The 18,473-nt window shown below is 39.3% G+C and overlaps 1 protein-coding gene across 5 annotated transcripts in view; it reads right to left on the bottom strand.

Moving 5' to 3' along the window:
- ARID4A (AT-rich interaction domain 4A) overlaps positions 1-18,473 on the bottom strand; it is a 33,356-nt gene that overhangs the window by 11,793 nt on the left and 3,090 nt on the right. For 4 of the 5 annotated variants that reach the window (XM_061559518.1, XM_061559514.1, XM_061559515.1 and 1 more), the window contains exons 2-16: positions 18,400-18,462; positions 16,715-16,825; positions 14,216-14,281; positions 13,426-13,519; positions 9,922-10,001; positions 9,186-9,280; positions 8,109-8,253; positions 7,505-7,584; positions 6,085-6,349; positions 4,442-4,514; positions 4,069-4,163; positions 3,685-3,782; positions 2,672-2,924; positions 1,961-2,164; positions 654-1,102 (exon numbers count right to left, since the gene is read on the bottom strand). In XM_061559518.1, coding sequence (XP_061415502.1) covers positions 654-1,102; positions 1,961-2,164; positions 2,672-2,924; positions 3,685-3,782; positions 4,069-4,163; positions 4,442-4,514; positions 6,085-6,349; positions 7,505-7,584; positions 8,109-8,253; positions 9,186-9,280; positions 9,922-10,001; positions 13,426-13,519; positions 14,216-14,281; positions 16,715-16,825; positions 18,400-18,405 — 2,114 coding nt within the window. In that variant the 5' untranslated portion in view covers positions 18,406-18,462. The remainder of the gene's footprint in view (positions 1-653; positions 1,103-1,960; positions 2,165-2,671; positions 2,925-3,684; positions 3,783-4,068; positions 4,164-4,441; positions 4,515-6,084; positions 6,350-7,504; positions 7,585-8,108; positions 8,254-9,185; positions 9,281-9,921; positions 10,002-13,425; positions 13,520-14,215; positions 14,282-16,714; positions 16,826-18,399; positions 18,463-18,473) is intronic. The other variant, XM_061559517.1, reaches the window with a different exon arrangement.

Raw genomic sequence — 18,473 nt, forward strand, 5'->3', positions numbered from 1 at the left:
CCAATGTGTTCGTATACCGACCATTCCTTCTGTTAACAATGACCTGTTGTAGGTACAGTAAATATTAATTATTGCATTGATTAAGCATGCGTCTTTTAAAATGATGTCTTTATAATATTGTTAGTATCTTTATGTATTCATATCCATTGTTTAAATATTATAAAGCACAGTCTCTGGGTGAAAAAGGGTAACTTTTGATGCTGTCGGAACTAATTAAGCCCTTAACATGTATTTTCTATACTCGTTAATGACAAAATCGCTTAACAACCTGTTTCGTGGAACCAATTACCATTGTTAACAGGGGTTCTACTGTAATGTGAAATGCTGTGAAAATTCTAAAAACAGTGGGTTCATTCCAAAATGTTTAAAAGAAACACTTGTTTAACCATTTTAATTTAATTTTCCACATCTAAGTTGAAAATTATCAATGGGTTATAAGTGGATCAAATGGCAACAAAACCCACAAATACAGTAACCACTCACGTTAATGCCCATATGTCTCTGTCACATGAGTAATGTATGTAAATTCTTCAAATTCTATTAGGATGGTGCAACTTTTTTTTCCCTAAAGTCCCTTGTTCCAAGCATTTTGGGCTCTACTCACACTATTTCAATTGAAATTAATGGACTTGAAATAATAATCCAGCACTTACTCAGAAATGTCCCCGTCTGCTTTGTCCTTGAGCTCCTGCTTGGGAGACGTCACATCGCTTGACCCCGCACCAAGGTCCGCCGACTCCTCCTGGTATTTCCAGCAATCGCCCTGGCTATCGGCGATGCTTGAATGGCACTCCTCCTCCTTCACCTGGGACTCATCTCCGGCCGGGTCACCCGCCGTGGCTGCGCAAGGTTCCACCAGCCTCACCGGCTTGTCGCTCTCCCCCTTGGCGCCCTCCGCGTTCTCAATCGGAGCAGCGGCCGGTGCGGCGGGGGGCACAGTGGAGACAGCAGCGGTAGAAGGGGTTGGACAGCTGTCCTTGTCCTGCTCTAGGCTGTTGTCTTCCCGGACACCCTCATCCTTCTCCGGTTTGCCCTCTTTCTTCGACTCCCGGGGCGTGATGCTTTTACGCGGAGGGATGTCTCGCATGACCCTCCGACGACCCTGGTAAACAAAGTTTGGCAGGAACAACGTTCAATTGAAGGCCATCGAAATACTTCAAAAGCTTCAAGTCAAAATTTAGACTGAAGGGTTTTGCTTACAAATATAAATTCAAGAGCCCATTCCACCAATGTTCTGGTGTTTCAAATTCAGATTAAATAATGTCCGATATACAGTATAATGCTTTGCCCAGAGGCATTCGCCATAGATTTCGATGAAGAACAGAAGATCCCTTCAATATTTGAAACCTATTTCTTAATGTATGGACAAAAAACAATCACCCACGCGGCAACAGCAAGCAAAGTAGAACCCTGCATATCCGAGTACCGCGTACGTGTGAATCCACACTATCCATGTGTCTGGGCTGAAACCCGCAGCGTGGCTGTTGGCCGTGTGACCAGCGAGTCGAGCTGCCTCCCAGCGCGGCAGTCACGCGGATCTCAGCAGTGCACACACGTCTGCAAAATGGACGCGCTTGTAACAATGACCCGCAAGTCTGTTCTTCCAGTGTACAGCATCCGCCCGGTTAAAATGTCATCTACCAGACAACACCAAGCTGGATGCACTTACCATTTATGCCATTTCGTAACCTCGCTTTGCAAAAAAAAGTTTTTTTTTTTTTTTACAAATATAACAACAGCCTTTGATCTCGTGAAAGCTGTGCCCTCTTCACCCCAGACACTGTATTTCGGACACACATAGGTTCTACTGTAGGCATGTAACATTTTTAATCGATTAAGCAAGATGATTTAAAAATAAAAACACCAAGGACAGACAATATATATACACATCTGAAAATGACAATACAAACACATCATTATTGTTAAAAGGCACATTTTAAACGTCCTAGCATATGCTCACTCTCTGAGGCTTGGCCACCTCATCTTCTTTTTCACTCTCAGAACTGGATGACGCATCTTCTTTTGTGCTTTTGGCCGCGGTGCTGTTTTCCCCAGGCTCCACAGACTTGACCACCTTGACCACCTTGACCGCCTTGACCGCCTTGACCGACTTGACAGGTGACGGCGGCCTTTCTTTCTCCTCGGCGGGCTGCTTGTCTGACTTCTTGGAACAAAGATAAATGGGCAGGAAAATGCAGAGACAGATAAGCCTCCAGCTTCACTATCAAAAGAATACTGCGCTTCTCTTCACAAATACAGTGCTACCTCGGTATACGTCGTTAATAAAAATAAAATTTAACAGCTGAGAGGAGTTGAATGAATTGGCAAAAAATTCACGTTAAAATGACAAAAAACACGTAAAAATTCACCGAGAGTTATAGCAAGGGTTGTCCACTGAACGAGATCTACAGGCAGACTGAAGAGCGGCGCTTTGTTTCAGTCGTGAACGGGGTATGCACGGGTACGCGGTGACTCATCCCGACCCATACAAGTTCTAGCAAGCGCTTCGTATCCCAAGCAAGACGTCGTATCCCAAGACATTTTTTCTCTCGTCAAAACACGATGTATACCAAATTCGACGTATTTCCAAAGCGGTCGTATACCGAGGTATGACTGTATGTGCATTTGTGGCAGACGATGAGGTCTGTCAAAACAAGACTCGTCATCTTACCTTCACTATGGGGGTTGCATCTTTTTTCAGCGATTCTTTGCTGGTGTCCAGTCTTTCCTCTGCTTGCGCCTCCTGTTTTTGTTGTTGCTGCTGTTGCTTCTGTTGCTGCTTCTGCTGCTGCTTCTGTGGCTGCTTAGGCTGTTGTGGCTTCTGTTGCTGTTGTTTCGGTTCTTCTGCCTTAGGCTCGGAGGTCAGCGATAAGTTGAATCTGATTCCAGCCGACTTGCAGTATTCCTCAAATCCATGCAGGTATCTGCGCAATGCGGATATTGATAACCATGAAACCAGATGTGTGGGGACCCTGTATTTTATAACTTATAATACTTACATTTTAAATAACTGGACATTGTACAAAAAACAAGCAATAATCAATACAAAAAAACCTTAATAACTTAGAATTAAACATTCACATGTATTTTAAGTAGAAATGTGTAAGCAATCTTTCGAAGATAATTCCATGTAAACTATGTCAGCCAAAGCTAGCTGTAATGTCAACTATATTTCAAGTTAAAATCCAATAACTTTCCTAATAACCATAATATTACAGTATTTTTTCATAGATATCGATAACAAATATTTATAACGCTTGTTTACACAGGAAAGCCTGAGTCTCGTGACCTTTTTTCAAGAGGGTCTCGCAAAGTTTTTGCAGTAGGGTAGAAATTGTAATTTGTGGGTAACTTTGAAATTTGGAAAATTCATCCATGACCCCGGCACACAATGGCCTACTCTTGCGAATTAGGTCGGGGATCTTTAACGTCCACTCTGAAGCAGATGGCACGTATGTTGATGGTTAGCGACAAGATGATGGTCGCTGGATTCAAACCATGAACCTCTGTAAAAAGCGGGGAAAGCGCAACCGCTGGGCCAAGTAATCGCCTGTAACTGAATCAAAACTTGAAAGGCTAATTGATATAGTAAGTCATATCAGAGTTCTGATAAGACACTTCAAAAGTAATTAGATTGATTTGAAGTAAAATTATTCATCACTTCAAGTATCTGCAAAGTCACACCTTCCATATGCAGTCTTCACGTTGTAGGACGCTGCAGAGTTGAGAATCGGGAGTCCGAGCTCTTTGTAAATGAGTTTCCATACTGCGCCACTATCAATCTGCAAGCCAAGGTGTGCACAGACCATTGGAGAGATATGCATTTTCTTAATTAGTCATGTCAACAGGAATGTTGTTCCTTTAAAAATATATTCAAAAAAATCACGGCAAACAGCAATATACAATGACACAACAGTAGTGGAAAAGTATAACATGAATGCAAAAAAAGTTAAACGGGCGATAATATATTCCATCAATAGTTGTAACCTGAAAGATTGAATGCTGCAAGGAATACAATTGTGCATGGAGGAAGGGATACATGTTTGTTTGCATGTGCACTATTCTTACACAAATGTAGCCGTCCCGCTCCTGGACCAGCCGATAAAGCTTGAAGAGATTCAGGACCCGGTAACCCAGAAATGGGGTTTTGTTTATTGGTGTTCCTGCAGCAAATACAACAAAACAGCCTCTGTGAACCGATTGAAGGAAGACCGTGTAAAAATGGCTCACTATGTACAGATCCAACAAAAAAATCAACATCATCCCTTGCAATGTTTTGTAATAGCTGAAGCTAAACTTTCAAAACATTACTTTTAATGTTAATTTTAAAAAGTTTATTCGAAACAAAAAAATGATGTTGTGGAAAAACAGGGAAACAAATTATCCACGCCGAGTCTGATGGTTAATTTGTCAAGACCTTACAACAAAAACAGGGCATTACCTCGGTCATCCATGAATTTGTAGAGCTGCTGCAGAAAGTTCTCCTTTTCCTCAGGGTTTGGCTCCTCTTCAGGCTACAAAGTAAAACATATAAAATGGCTTGCACATTTTACATTCCTGCTCCATACCACCACAACGCTTTTGGCGTGCCGAAACTTATTCCAAAATTTGACCCTATATGCGTCGACGGAAAATCTTTCCGTAATAAGGAACTTGCTTTTATGAATGGCACCATGGTGTGTATTTTTCACGCACAGTGTTTCTATTATGTTAATAAACTGTGAAATGCGACACCTTATCTTGGCATTTGCACATAGTTACGGATCACAGCAGTCATGCGCTCACCATCCGTCTCACTCCGCAGGGAGGTGAATCAAGCATTAACAGACATTCGCTCTAGGAATTGTTCTTGGGAGGCGGCAAGCCATTGATAATTAAAAACATGTATATATTCAACTGCCGTACAGTTTAATCAGTACTTTGCATTCCCTTTAAAACTTTCCGTGTAGTGTTATGTGAAAAATAAAATTAACGTTTAAAAATTCAATACAAAAACACAATGTTAGACTAAAAATATTACATTTATACAAAACAAATCAACAGTTTCCAACCCCCCCCACCCGATCAACGTCTTTGCTAAATGGAATCAATGTGCCTTTTCAAAAGTAGTTCCTACAATAAAGAATTTTCTAAATACCTAATTTACCAACTGTACATTCAACTGCTATTTAAATTATGTCATTAGCCTTAAAAGTACTTTTATAATGACATAAAACTAAAAAAACATGCTTTCTTGACCTCTGGGTTAGTGCTAACAATCATCATTGTGGATACAGATATATAGAATGCTTGAGTGTCTTATTGTTAAAACAGATCCTTACTTTTGGGCCTGACAGAATAAGGTATAAGCTTTTCAGCAATTCTTGGTAACCAGTCTGACAATGTCAAACTCGCTATAAATTAAAACCATGAATTATAATTAGGCAGAAGCCTGGGAATAAAATCAATAATTTAAATGTCCCTGAAATGCAATGTGTCACAAGAGCTGGCCAGGTAACTCAGGGGTCAGAGCACTAAGTCAGCACTGATAAGATCCTGGTATCAAATCTGAGTTGTCATCTGTGATTAAAACAGGTTCTTAAGTGCATTGAGATGATGGTCTAAACAGTCACCAACGACGGCTCAAACAAATCACATTAAATTTAGTTTTGCGCTTAATTTGATTAAAAGGCCAGGCCCGACAATGAAACAAATCTGTTCACTGTCGTACAAGGCATGCAACAAATATTTATCTGCAGGAGGGTGTGTAAAAGTGTGCCCATAGATTAACTAAGGTCACTTGAAGGCATTTCGGAAACAGTCTATAATATATCCTTCTGGAGACAGTTCTTTGACTCAAAAGGGGTGTGGGAATGTGAATTCTGAATGGATACTTCATATAATTTGCATGACACCGATATCAAAAATAGAATTTGGACAAAAAGACAAAACAAATTAAGATGACATTAAGGTTGAGATTGCCAAAACAAATACCTAGGAAAAGAGTGCTATTAGATGTGATTGCATTTAGATTCTTTATAACGTTAATGTATTGCTGTTAAATCACCCCCAAGAAACAATGCGAAACACCAGCGGCGGTCCTACCTCGGTTTTGTCGCCCTGGGCACGGCTCCCATTGCTGCCACGACCTCCGCCATCATCGTCTTCTTCTTCGTCAGCGGGGCCGTCGTCATCGTCCGGGTCCTCCTCGGTGGAGCTGTCCTCACTCAGCTCCGAACGCCAGCATGGAGGCACCATCAGCGCCTCCCTGAACTCCAGCGCGCTTTCAAGCGCCGACTTTAGTGACGGTTCCAATTTGGGCGCCGAGTCCAAGTTCAGCTCTTTCAGGTCGCTCCTCAGAACCACGTGACTGCAGAATCACATCATGCGAGACTTGCACTTTAATTTATGAATGCATTACGTTTTTTCCACACTAGCACCCTAAAGTAGCAATATGTAAATGACAGTATTGTTCTTAGAACCATTTGTGAAGTTTCTATATAACAATCTTTTTAAGGTGGCCGAGTGGCTCAGAGATTAGAGCATTGAACTGGCAACGCCGAGTTCCCAGATACGAATCTGGGCAGCTGTCCGTGATGAAACCAGGTTCTTAAACGTAGTGAGTTGATTGTCTCAGCACAGTTCCAATGACTGCACAAAAACACTAGGGTTGTTTAAATTGTTTATTACATGAGTGGTAATTGCATTAAAATGGTAACAATTGGTAAATGGTTTGTCACATGCATATAAAATGTTTATCAACGACCATAATATATTTACCCTTTGAACTGAGAAACTAAGGGAGCTGCCGGGGTATAATGGTTAGCATCCTGGACTTGCAATCCAGAGGATGCCTGTTCAATTCCATCTCCTAACACTTCAGTGGAAGCAATGGGGCAAGTCTCTTAAATATTCTCTATTGGGTAAAGAGTAGGTTACGCATCTCTTCCAAAACGTGTGGTCAGTGTGGAAGAGTATACAAATTACCATCTCGAGTTGTCTAATTGGGTGGAGGCCCTTTTGCCAGGAGTGGCACGAACAAGCAATTGCAGGGCTGCGAAAACTGAGGGCAAATGTACCAGACCGCAACTTAGGCCTGCTGCTGGTGATTTAAGAAGACGGACGCTGAGAAATCAGTCGTACACGCTGTGCTGTTTGAACATTCGCATGTGCCAATCGTTGCATTCCTTGCTAAACTTACAATGTACAATGTAATCGATACGGATTCCTTTAAAATGGATTTGGTATCCTATTGTGAAAATAATTACTGTTTAACAACCCTAAAATATCTCCATCAACTATAATTTGAGATCTCAGGAGTTCTGCATCTCCTTCTGCAGACCACTGCTTAGCAAAACCTCTGAACGGATTCTTCATTCCATGACATGATGGCAATTGCACGTCAGGATACAATTTGAGGAAAAGACAAAAAAAAGTGTTTTGTTAAATTTAATTCAGTCATTATAATTCAGTAATTTTGAGGATAACAGCATTCAATTCCAGAGGCACAGTAATAGGCACTTACAACTTCCCATCCTTGAAAGAGCGCACAAGGCAGAAGTCCTTTTTCACCGTGATCTCATCGCTGCAAGCTGGCGACACAACCTGAAAATGAGATGTAAGCAGAAGGTTGCAACACAGGCACACAGTCCTTTGATTTTGCAAGGCACAGTACGTAAAAAAAATCGAAGCAAAAAACTATCCGCATTAAACGCTTCACAAAGAGATTTTTAAGCACACCTAGAGGCACTTTTTTCATTCAAGTTCTTTAGCTTTACATTCTACTTACTCTGTGGACTACTGTTAAAATAGGTCTTCATTATTTTTTTATTTTGTGCAGCGCCACAAAGCTCAGACAGCAATTCACTTAACAAATGTTGGACACTTCTCTTCAACTTTTCATCTTTCTCACACATTTAAGCTGATTAGGTGTTCTTTGAAGTTCCAGTGAATGAGCACTTTTCAAACGTTTATTGACACACATCATCCATATTGCAAGTGGGAGTATGTCACGAGTTTATAGACTGATGATGTCAAACATGATGTAAAAATGGTAAGTTGGCAGACTTATTAAGTAAGCCATGGTGTTCTCTGGGTGTGCCAGGATGAATGTTTGGGAGTGCACCCACCAGTACTGGACAGAAGCCACGACACTTGCGCTCTCCTCCAACCGAATCCACCGCCATCACCTTGCCCAAGAGGTCATCATTAATCCTTTTCTGGTCTTCATCTTCTTCTTCTGACGAAGATGACTCCTCTTCCTCTTCATTGGGACTGCGCGCAAAACATAAGTCTTTCCAATTACAATTTTATGAAGCCATTGGGCAGTTTTCCATATATGGACCAATAGAGTGGATGGTACGAGGGCGTTTTCATTACGTGACGAGACTATCAATAGAAGTAAACCTGATTTTCAGAAAAAAAGTGGTAAACTCCGATTAGCACGGTTGGCTACATGTCAAGAGGTTCATTTTGGATGACACACAAGTATGAATTCTTCACATCACAGGAAATGTGGGGATGAAAGTGAAACCAAATAATTACATATTAGAATTAAAATTATTTACAAAAAATATATCCCCTGGATGCCAAAAATGTTATTGACAGATTATAAAATCAAACAACATTCAGGTCTGTTCTTTTTTGCCAAATTAATGTGAAGGTAAGGCCTTTTTTGTCTGAATGGAGCCTTTTTAGTCATTTATAAAACACGTCCACACAGCTGTCACAATATCTCAACATAATTCTTTAATAAACATCCTAAGACAATTCTCTAATAGGCACTTTAAGGAAAAATAAGATTAAAAAAGGCAAACTGGCTTAGAAACGTTGTCAGCTAGATATGGATTTCCCATGTGCAGTTTATCCAAACTCAAGCAAAGGGAGATCACCATTAGTGCTCAACAACGATGACCGCATCAGTGAATAAGTCAAGGAATAAATAAATAGGTCAACTTATCCAAGAGGATCACTTTGGTTAAGACAATAAACCATATTCAGCCTATGAATATTGCTACCAATTCATGCCCAACCACTGCTGAAGAAAAAACACATTCAACTGCCAATTCTGAAACCCAAAATTAACAACAAAATCAATAAAACATGCGTAATTGTGTATTGTCATCGCCCATCATCATACCTGTATAAACTGCCCTGATCATAAAAGGAATCCATTTCACAGGAATAAACAAAATTAGTTAACTTACACAATAGGGCTGGAGCGCCGGCCACGATTCGACTTCTTTCCCATGACTGGAGTGCCAAAGTGTTCTGGGTTTGACAGAGGCAGGTGGTCCAGGGTCTTCAGAGATCAGGGATGATGGGGTGGTAATGGAGGGAATAAAGCAAACACATACTCTTATTAATGTCACTGCTAAACTGTTAACACCTCCTTTGACCAGAATGTGTCTGCCAAAAACATTACAGAATGGATTGGTGTAATTAAAAGCAATTATCCACACAAGTTAGTGCACGTCCAAAATTAAAGAATAAATCCTACAATTTTAGAACATATATTCATCATCTTTTTCACATCACGTGTACATTTTCTGCTACGCATTAAACTCATCCAGTGACTTAAACTTCTTTCTGGTTTGCCTAATTTTGAAATTGAATAGTAAGGCAATTACAGGAGTAGAATACACGACCCAAAGCACTTGAAGTTGGTATTTGCCGAAGAAGCTATAGCACAACGGTCATCGCACCATTCCTCCGTTTTAGAAAATTATGCTTCGCCCGATAACTTTAATTCACACATCAGGGTTGTTAAATATTCATGACGATATCGGGAACAATTTCTTTAAAAGAATGCTCAGTAGGACAGGAAATGCACATTAGCTCTGAGCGGGCCACCGGACCAGGTAACGAAGCTTCGCTGCTGAACTGTTTGCAAAGCGAGAAGCGATGCTACGCTGACGTGACTATATGCAGCCGCCCACCTACCTCGCTCTCGGCAAAGTGTCTCTCGCCCTTGAGGCAGAGGGACGACCTCCGCAGGGTCTTCTCATCGCCATCGTCAAACACTGTCAAAGGACATGCACATAACACACCTTATAAGGGCACATGTTTCTGACCTAGCTTTCCTGCCAGTACACTTCCCACCACAAATACAGAAACACACTGTGGCAGTAAAACTAACTTCTCAAAGCAGTTGCTCAATTTCAAAATGTCAATGCAACAGAGCAGTAACCAACTGCAGACATCAATCATCTGGGAGGTCAGTACTTCAGTCCAACGTCCTATAAAAATGTACCAACAATTGTGTTGTTGAATTCAACATGTATTATTTGGCTACTACTTAAAACCCAAAACTATTTGTTAACTATTAATTGACAAATTGATGAATATCCATTATTACACTTATGATACATGCATCATATCATGTGTATGCACATTAACTATTTTAAATTTTGATTTTGTAATTGGTTCAGAGGAAACCTGCTGGTCCATGGAAACCCCACATCCACAAATGCATCATGACATGGTGAAAAAATTTACTTCTGAATAAAATCATAACTTCACATAATGACAATTAAAATGCATACAATAAATACTAGAAAATTACATCCAATCAGATCAGCATCATCAATCATTGTTCACAAACCAACAATTTTACCATGTTGGAGTACCCATATATTTAATTTTCTCTAGAAGTGTGCAACAGCAAAAATCTAAATAATTGAATCGAGTGAAAAATAACCTAATTGCTTAAAATGTATGAGCAAGGCTGAAAGAAAAAACATCCCAATATAAAAACAAGTTTAATCCGTAAAAGCAGACTACATCTGCGGATACCAAAGGAAACTATCACGTGGTGCAAGTGTTAGCAGCAATCTGCAGAAAACTAGGTTTGTGCTTGGGTGTGTAACCCAACAGTAAGGTTAACCAAAAGAGCCAAACAAAGCCTTTTGGTACGCAGATTTGATTAATGCAGAACATTAATTTCATACCGCTGTGACCATGCCCTACACATCTTCGGAAGACTTCACTGAAAAGCACCGATTTTATATTTGTTGATATAAATACAACTAAGTATTTCAGGTACATATTTTAGACAAGGGCTAAAGTGTCTATGGGACCCTGGTGTAGGCCAATCCGTTCAAAGGACAATGCATACTTTATCAAAGTGTGCTTGTTTGCATTTTTTAGCAAAAGCATGTGTGGTTAATGCAGCCTTGATGCTTTGGAATAGGCGTTTAAAAACCATAACACAGTTATTGTTGCCTGAACGTGTAATGCCTATTCTTTTTTCAAGGGCTAAAGTGGTTTAGCAACTTCCTTCTTGGGTTACAATGCTAGTTATCTGTAAAGCCCATACATTTTATAGTGTGCCAAACATTGAAAACTGCATTCCAAAAATAAAAAATACCGCATTTTATAAAAAAAATCACAACCATACCAGCAAGACGATTAAGCTAACTATCCAATTTAAATAAGCACCTAGCAGTTAGACATCTGCATCCCCTTCAGCAGAACAGCATATTAATTGCATTTTTAAACGAAAATTACTGCACATAAGATTAGACGATTATGTTTAAAAGGTGTCTTCATTGTGTTGCAAGCCCTAAAAGAACTCTGATCTCATTTTGCAAGCCAACATCCTCCAATAGCTTGATATGTACATGTTAATTGGTAGATCACTGCTGGGCTTCCAAACAGCCAGGAAATCATCAAGGGAGATTTTCACATGGTCTCAATGAATCCTTTTGTCAACAAAGTAAGCTTTGACAAGGCAGAATTTCAGCCAGTCTTGAAGGTTGCATTATTTTCAAGAGTCCAGAAAAGAGTCCATCTATACTTGCAAGGATACTTCATTGTTTTTTTATTAACTATAAACCTCTGAAGCCAGTCACTATTAAACTTACCACACAGATTACCAATAGCAATAACTACATCTGCATAATTTTGTAAGACTGACAATGAAATACTATAAAAAAGTATTTATTTAAAATATAAATGTGCTGCATACCAGCATGATTAGCTTGTGCACACCAGAATGTGAGCACACATAGGTTTATTCTTGCACACCTCAAAACACTATTCTTTGTACAGTTGAATCCCATAACAAAATGGAGACTTCTTCTATGTAATTGCTTAGTAGCTTGTTAATTTGACACTTGTCAACCTGTGCAGCTTAACATGATAATTTTATTGCTTAGCATTTGCACACATCAAAAGGATGTGCGCTAAAAACTGCAACTATCACTTATCAACCAACACAGCTCGCAGGAGAAGCCGCTTACCGTCAACATTTGCAAATTACATTTATTCGGTCCTCTGCTTTGGGTGGCGTTATCAATAGGCCAGGTCATTTAATCTCCATTAGGCTTGCATCACCACTTACTGCATTACCATCATCACTTGGCCTCAGTGTACCGAGCACTGAACTTATATGCTGACACTGAGCATGGAAACTGTGAAAGACTGCAGCAAATGCAGGCAAAACTGAAAAAATTAACCCGTAAAAACAAAGTTTTTCACTATAAATCCTTTATATGCGTGGCGGCTAGAGTCCTCTCATCCTCTGGCTTGAGATGGCTGCCACCTATGGGTCAGATGATTGCCTGCCACCATTAAGCAATTGGTAATTAAATATAAAAAAAAATTCCTAAAAAGTGTAACATTTTGGAAAAAAAATTTCAAGAAAATACATTGTCACGCTTGACAATTAAATGTCAAGCAAATTATAAAAATGCCACTAAATTGTATAACTATAGGCATTCTGAAACCAGATTTAATATTTTACAACTGTGTTTCAGAAATATGGCACATTTCTCAATGATATTAAATTATATAAAACATGTTTACAACTACTAACAGAAGAGGAACTCAACTGCGAGTTTTTTTTCTAAGTATAATTGCCACAACCTTTGTGCAGTAGAAGTCAAACATTTGCACGTACATGCTTAAATACAACATTTTATAGAAATAACTTTGTAAAAAAATCATCAACTGATTATTTGCATTCTGTTAAATGTATAATTGCTATTTTAAGGGTGTAAATTTTTGATAGACTACTTATTGCTATGCCTGGGAAATACTAAATCCATGCATAATATAAACTACAAAACCTTACCACATAGAATATAAATATGAATTCCCAGACCTGCATAATTGTAAAGCAAGATATGCAATGAAGCATTTACAAACGTGTTTTTATATATTTTTTGTAACATTATCTCTACAAGTGTGATTTGAACGTGTGTTAAAACATGAGCACATGGGTGCAAGCTCACATGTCTAACGTGTGGTTGCATTTACATTTGTGCTGGTTTATACATATGAATCTTCTATCAAAATGGAGGCACCTTTCATAGATATTTTGCAAAGTGGTTTTAAATGTATTCGAAAATGAAATTACTGTACTAAAATGCAGTATTTTACACACACACACAATGTTGTGGTAATGACATCCACCTTTAGGAAGGATGTAAGAGTGACACTCACCCACTGTATACCAGCTGGCATCTGTTATTTTGTTTATCACGGCCTCCTGGAAAGTAGTTCCCTCATTCACCTTGACCTCCACAAGAGCACCAACCTAAAGGACAATTAAACATTCCAAACAGAGGCACCTTAACAGAGATCCTTCCTTCTCAAGTACCGCCTAATAGGCATAGCCACAGATAACACAAATTCAAGATGAGAAGCGCAAGAGGTTACAGATTCACCCGCTTCAGCACTTCATTAAAATAGTGCCAACAAACATGGTCTTGAAGGTACAAGTGACATTGAAATGCCATTTCTACAAAACACATCACTGCCTATGTCCAAGTTTACCCTAAAAAATGTAACACAATCTATAGCTATACACAGGTGTCATGCTGGGTCAGGCAAAAAAAGTATGAAGGTAATTTTATACTGACAAAAAGAATAAAACAGGCAAAAGTAAATTTACATCAACAAACTCCATATTGAGATACAAACAAAATTATGAAAGAGAAATTATTTCCAAATGGTAGTACATTTTCTAAAAAGGCAACTTTTTCCACAGACATTGTTGTAAATATCACAAAGCCCTTGAAGCTCCCAAAGAGGAAATAATGTTTTTGGCAATAAAAAAACAAAGATGCCACCACTGAAGTCACTGATGATTTCCTCTCGGCAAAAGACTTTGCTCAACATTTACAGGGCACAGTAACGCAGCACCAAAATTCCAGCCTTTCTCCAAGTTCATACAATTTAATTAAAAGAGCTGTGACCGGGAACTCATGTGTGCAGTTGTGCGAGCACTTACCCGAATTGAACCCTTCACCTGATCATCTTGCACCAACTGCGTCGAATGGTCATGCTTGAATGTGACCTGTAAGCAGATTGGTGGGGCATTTGACCAACTAGACCGACGTTTTATTTAAAGTCACACATCTACAACGCTTACCTGCCATGTTTCCTTCTGTACTTCTGCATTGATTATCCTGTCTTGCCAGAAAAGCAATACATCTCCTATCCATATTCTAATGCAGAGCGCACTCCCACCTCAAATACCCCTTTTCAAACTCTGACCTATGAGTGCATAAGTAGTCCACTACCACATCACCTTTCCCTCATCCAAATATAGATTTAGATCCTCATGCAGGCACCCCATTTCTAATTACGTAAATTTTGTTTCAGGAAACCTTGCTTTTAAGATTTCAGTGTCCAGACTGTATGGCTCCAGCAGAGGTCCTCATCAACGGACCTGTATTATGTGCATACTCCAAAGTATTGCACATTCATATTACCTGTGTGGAATCCTGGATTTTATACACTCCTACCACTATTCATGGTGTTTGTAAATGTATGGTCAAGCACAACGTTACACAATGTTGGTGACAATGCACAACCTTTACCAACAACTGTCCTAACCCAAACCCCTCTAATGTCTCATCACCTATTCACAACCAGGATTAAGACCTCTCATACAAGTTTTAAATCATCCGAATTATCTTATGGAGAATGCCATTACAGCCCAGCAGTTTGCAGACAGCATCATGAACTAACTTAAAATCTCGAAAGGAAATCCAAAGGTCCTCCCCCATACTCCTAACTCTACTCTATCAGTTGTCCCATCCATGATTTAAGGGACTCAATTTTCATGAAGTGTATTTTCTAGCGTTATTCTATTTGGCAATATTCTGGTAAATACCCGACCTGGAATGCTCATCAGTTATCCCCCTCGAGTAATTAGTGACTGCACTCCTTTCTATCTAAATTATATTGTGATATCATTGCCTTCTTCCAGTCCTGTGACAGCTATTCCCTCGTCCAGGCAGCTATATAACCTTGTTCAACTCCTCCAACGTGCTACATTCCCTTTCTATCATCATTTCAGAAGTAATGTCACAATCTCTGCTGTATTTTGATTTTATCCGCCTCACTGCTGTTTTAAAATTTTCTCGTCTTACCTGTTTCTCAATTTTTTACGTCATCTTTCAATTCTGCACAGAAGCTTCCCTTCCTATGCCCAATGTCCCAAAATGATTCTGTTGATACGATAGATTATTTCCTGTTCAACAGCTGGATGAACAAAGCATGATATACACCCTCAATTGCTCTATCCCAATATGCCAACTGGTTCCAGTCCTATACTCGACATCTTCTTAATGCAATCGACTGATCATCGAGAATAACATATTGTTGTCCCTCTTGCTGTCAGCATCTTCTATCTCCCCCAGCTTGCTTCTGCCAAAAAGTAGTCCAATCCTATAACAGTTTATCTCTGATTTGATTTCTGTGTCCCTACAATATAGCCTGCATCCTCCCACGCTCTTCCACTTAATCCACACAAAGTAATTTCTGATTCGCTTTCATAGCCCTTTCCATGGCTTCATTAGTTTGAGAACTTATCAATACTTTCTTAAAGATCAAGGACTTTTACTGCTACCTCAACTACAACTACCTTAAAACCTTATCCTATGATCGATGGAATGGTCAAATCAACGATAACCACAATACTGCTTTAGACTAATGCTAACCAATTTCCTGAAAACAGGAGTGGGTTGAAAAAAAAGAAACTACACCACACATCATCAGGAGATGTTTTTTACACATTTCCCTCTTACCCCTAAGTGAACATAAAGAAAAGAGAACACTTTGTTGCCATGAATGTTTCTGATTCGAGTCAAATGAAAATCACAGCATACTTGATCAAATAGCTGTCACCTGAGTTTGCTACTGCACAACTTATAAGCAGTCCCACCAGAGCTCAACATTCTATATTTTCGGAAGAAGTTTGGCACAGGCGCAGATGCATTAGATAGTGCACGGAAGATGACATGTATTTTTTCCTCCAGTGTAAAAGCAGCCAAGACAATCCTGACGGTTGTCTGACTCGCACGAAATTAGTGATTATCATAATATACGATAGACACCAAAGTGTCTCTGCTACTCATGCCTGAGTTGCATATTTATCAATATTCGAACTATTAAAGAATATTATTTTAAGTATTTGTCATAATGCATATATGACACATTATTTTTCAGCATTTGGAACAATTAAAGGCACATGCCTATTCGTATAAATTTGAAGCCACAATGCTGCAAAGGTGATTTATATGAAATACAAGAAAACTATTCCCCTTTTTTATCCCATATTTACATTGTATGCAACCAAATGTGTATGCAACTCTGGTCGACTGCCTCATAAAATAAAGTGTGCATGATAATCCTGCATCGCCGATGCTACGTTCAGCAATTGTGATGTTGAATTAAAGCCCTAGGCTGTCATTCCTAGACAACGGAAACCATCTCAATTTACCTTCAGCTTCAGGAGCCGTTTCACCAGCTTGATCTTGGCTTCGCAGAAGGCACCACGGTACTTGGCACTCACATCGGTGCCCACTGTTAGGTAGGCGGGCTCATCTGCCAACTTCATGAAGACACAAGACATTCACATGTGAAAAGACCTCAAGCACCCAACCTCCATTACACAACACACCGACTTGTCTCTGTTACTCATGCGTGAGTTGCATATTTAAGCAATATTCAAAGAACTATGAAAGAATATGATTTTTCTTATTTGTCATCATGTGCAACACAATGCACTTTCCAACTCCACAATACAGCACTCCACATTAAAAAACAGTCATTTAATGGGCATTTTGCGATGCATTTTGAGAACCACTACTTTAGAAAGCTGCACCTAATAGGAAAACAAAAGAAGCTGATTAAAGGTACTTATCATTTTCTAAGAAGAAAAAGCACAATAAAAAAGATCGGTACGTCCCTCTTACTGACATTCTGGAACAGCTATTTTACGAAGTATATTGTTCTAAATTACCAAGTGACTGTGTACACAAAATAAATCATCTAAATGAGTGAAAATACGGATGGCCAAATATGTACGCAGCCAAAGTTAGACCGTGTCTGCACAGACATTTCAAAATTTGTTCTTTATAAGAGGTTTAAACAAATGTTACAAGCTGCAAGTTATTTTTTTTCACTTTTTTAGAAGTATAAAATAAGCATTCTTTTAAAACTGACAGCCACATTGCAGCAACCATCTGCAATGTGCAGATGTGGAGCAAAGTCATCTGCTTGAAAATATTTTGCGACTTAAGCAACAAATCACAATTAGGAGTTGACAATAAAAAGCTTACAAATGTGAAAAAGTATACTTTAAAATGCAACATGATGTATTATAGGCACTGCTCATGCCACTGACAAATTGATACAATTATCACTTTAAAAATATCTAATCACTAAGAAGAGTTAATCTAACAAGGATATGCTATGACTAGTCTAACCTCGGTCAGATACAAATTTTACTTCATTAAAATCTAAGCAAAGTGATTAATAGAGACAAGAAAACAGAGATTTCATGGGCAGAACTCTTGAGGCACATTCTTCTATACACTGATAGCAAGTTTATAAGCACCGTCTCGCTCTTGAAATGTTAGATCAGTGAAACAGTGATGCTGGGGCCTAAATTTCAACACCAGATGGACAGGATATTTTAATTTCATCTCAAAGGACTGTGGAAGCATGCAGCCTGTTACATGGGTTGCATTTAATGTAACAAACACATGAGTGGCACGTTGTAGTTCTTAATTATTGGGGTAGCTGACTAAGTCATGTTGTTGACGTGTATCTGCTAGACCATTCCAGCAATCATTATTTTTCCAACTTGGTAGGGTGAATTACTGAAAGCAGTGATCCAGCACTCTTACCATTGTGCCAGTTCCACACCGTTCAATTTACAAAACTGTTCATTACTTCTACAGTAATCACGGTGCGCTGTCTAAAGTGAAAACTAAACATGATGCGACCATGAATTCTTGCAACAACTCAAGTTCATAAGCAGGATTTCTTTCAGTCTTCTGTGCCAACAACTTACGCCTGGGGGTGATTAAAAGAAGTGAAGGGGTTGTCCCCGAATTAGGGACACACACTGACATCGCATTCAAGCACACGGTCACAACAGCTATGGAAGATCATCCTTGCCTTCATTGTGGCGTCTTCACGGCAGGTACACCGCGTCTGGAGCCACCCACGTCACAGCTGAGCCTGCAATGAGG

Source organism: Lethenteron reissneri, chromosome 25 (genome assembly GCF_015708825.2).
Source record: "Lethenteron reissneri isolate LAM-NWPU_2019-01 chromosome 25, ASM1570882v1, whole genome shotgun sequence".
NCBI lineage: Eukaryota > Metazoa > Chordata > Hyperoartia > Petromyzontiformes > Petromyzontidae > Lethenteron > Lethenteron reissneri.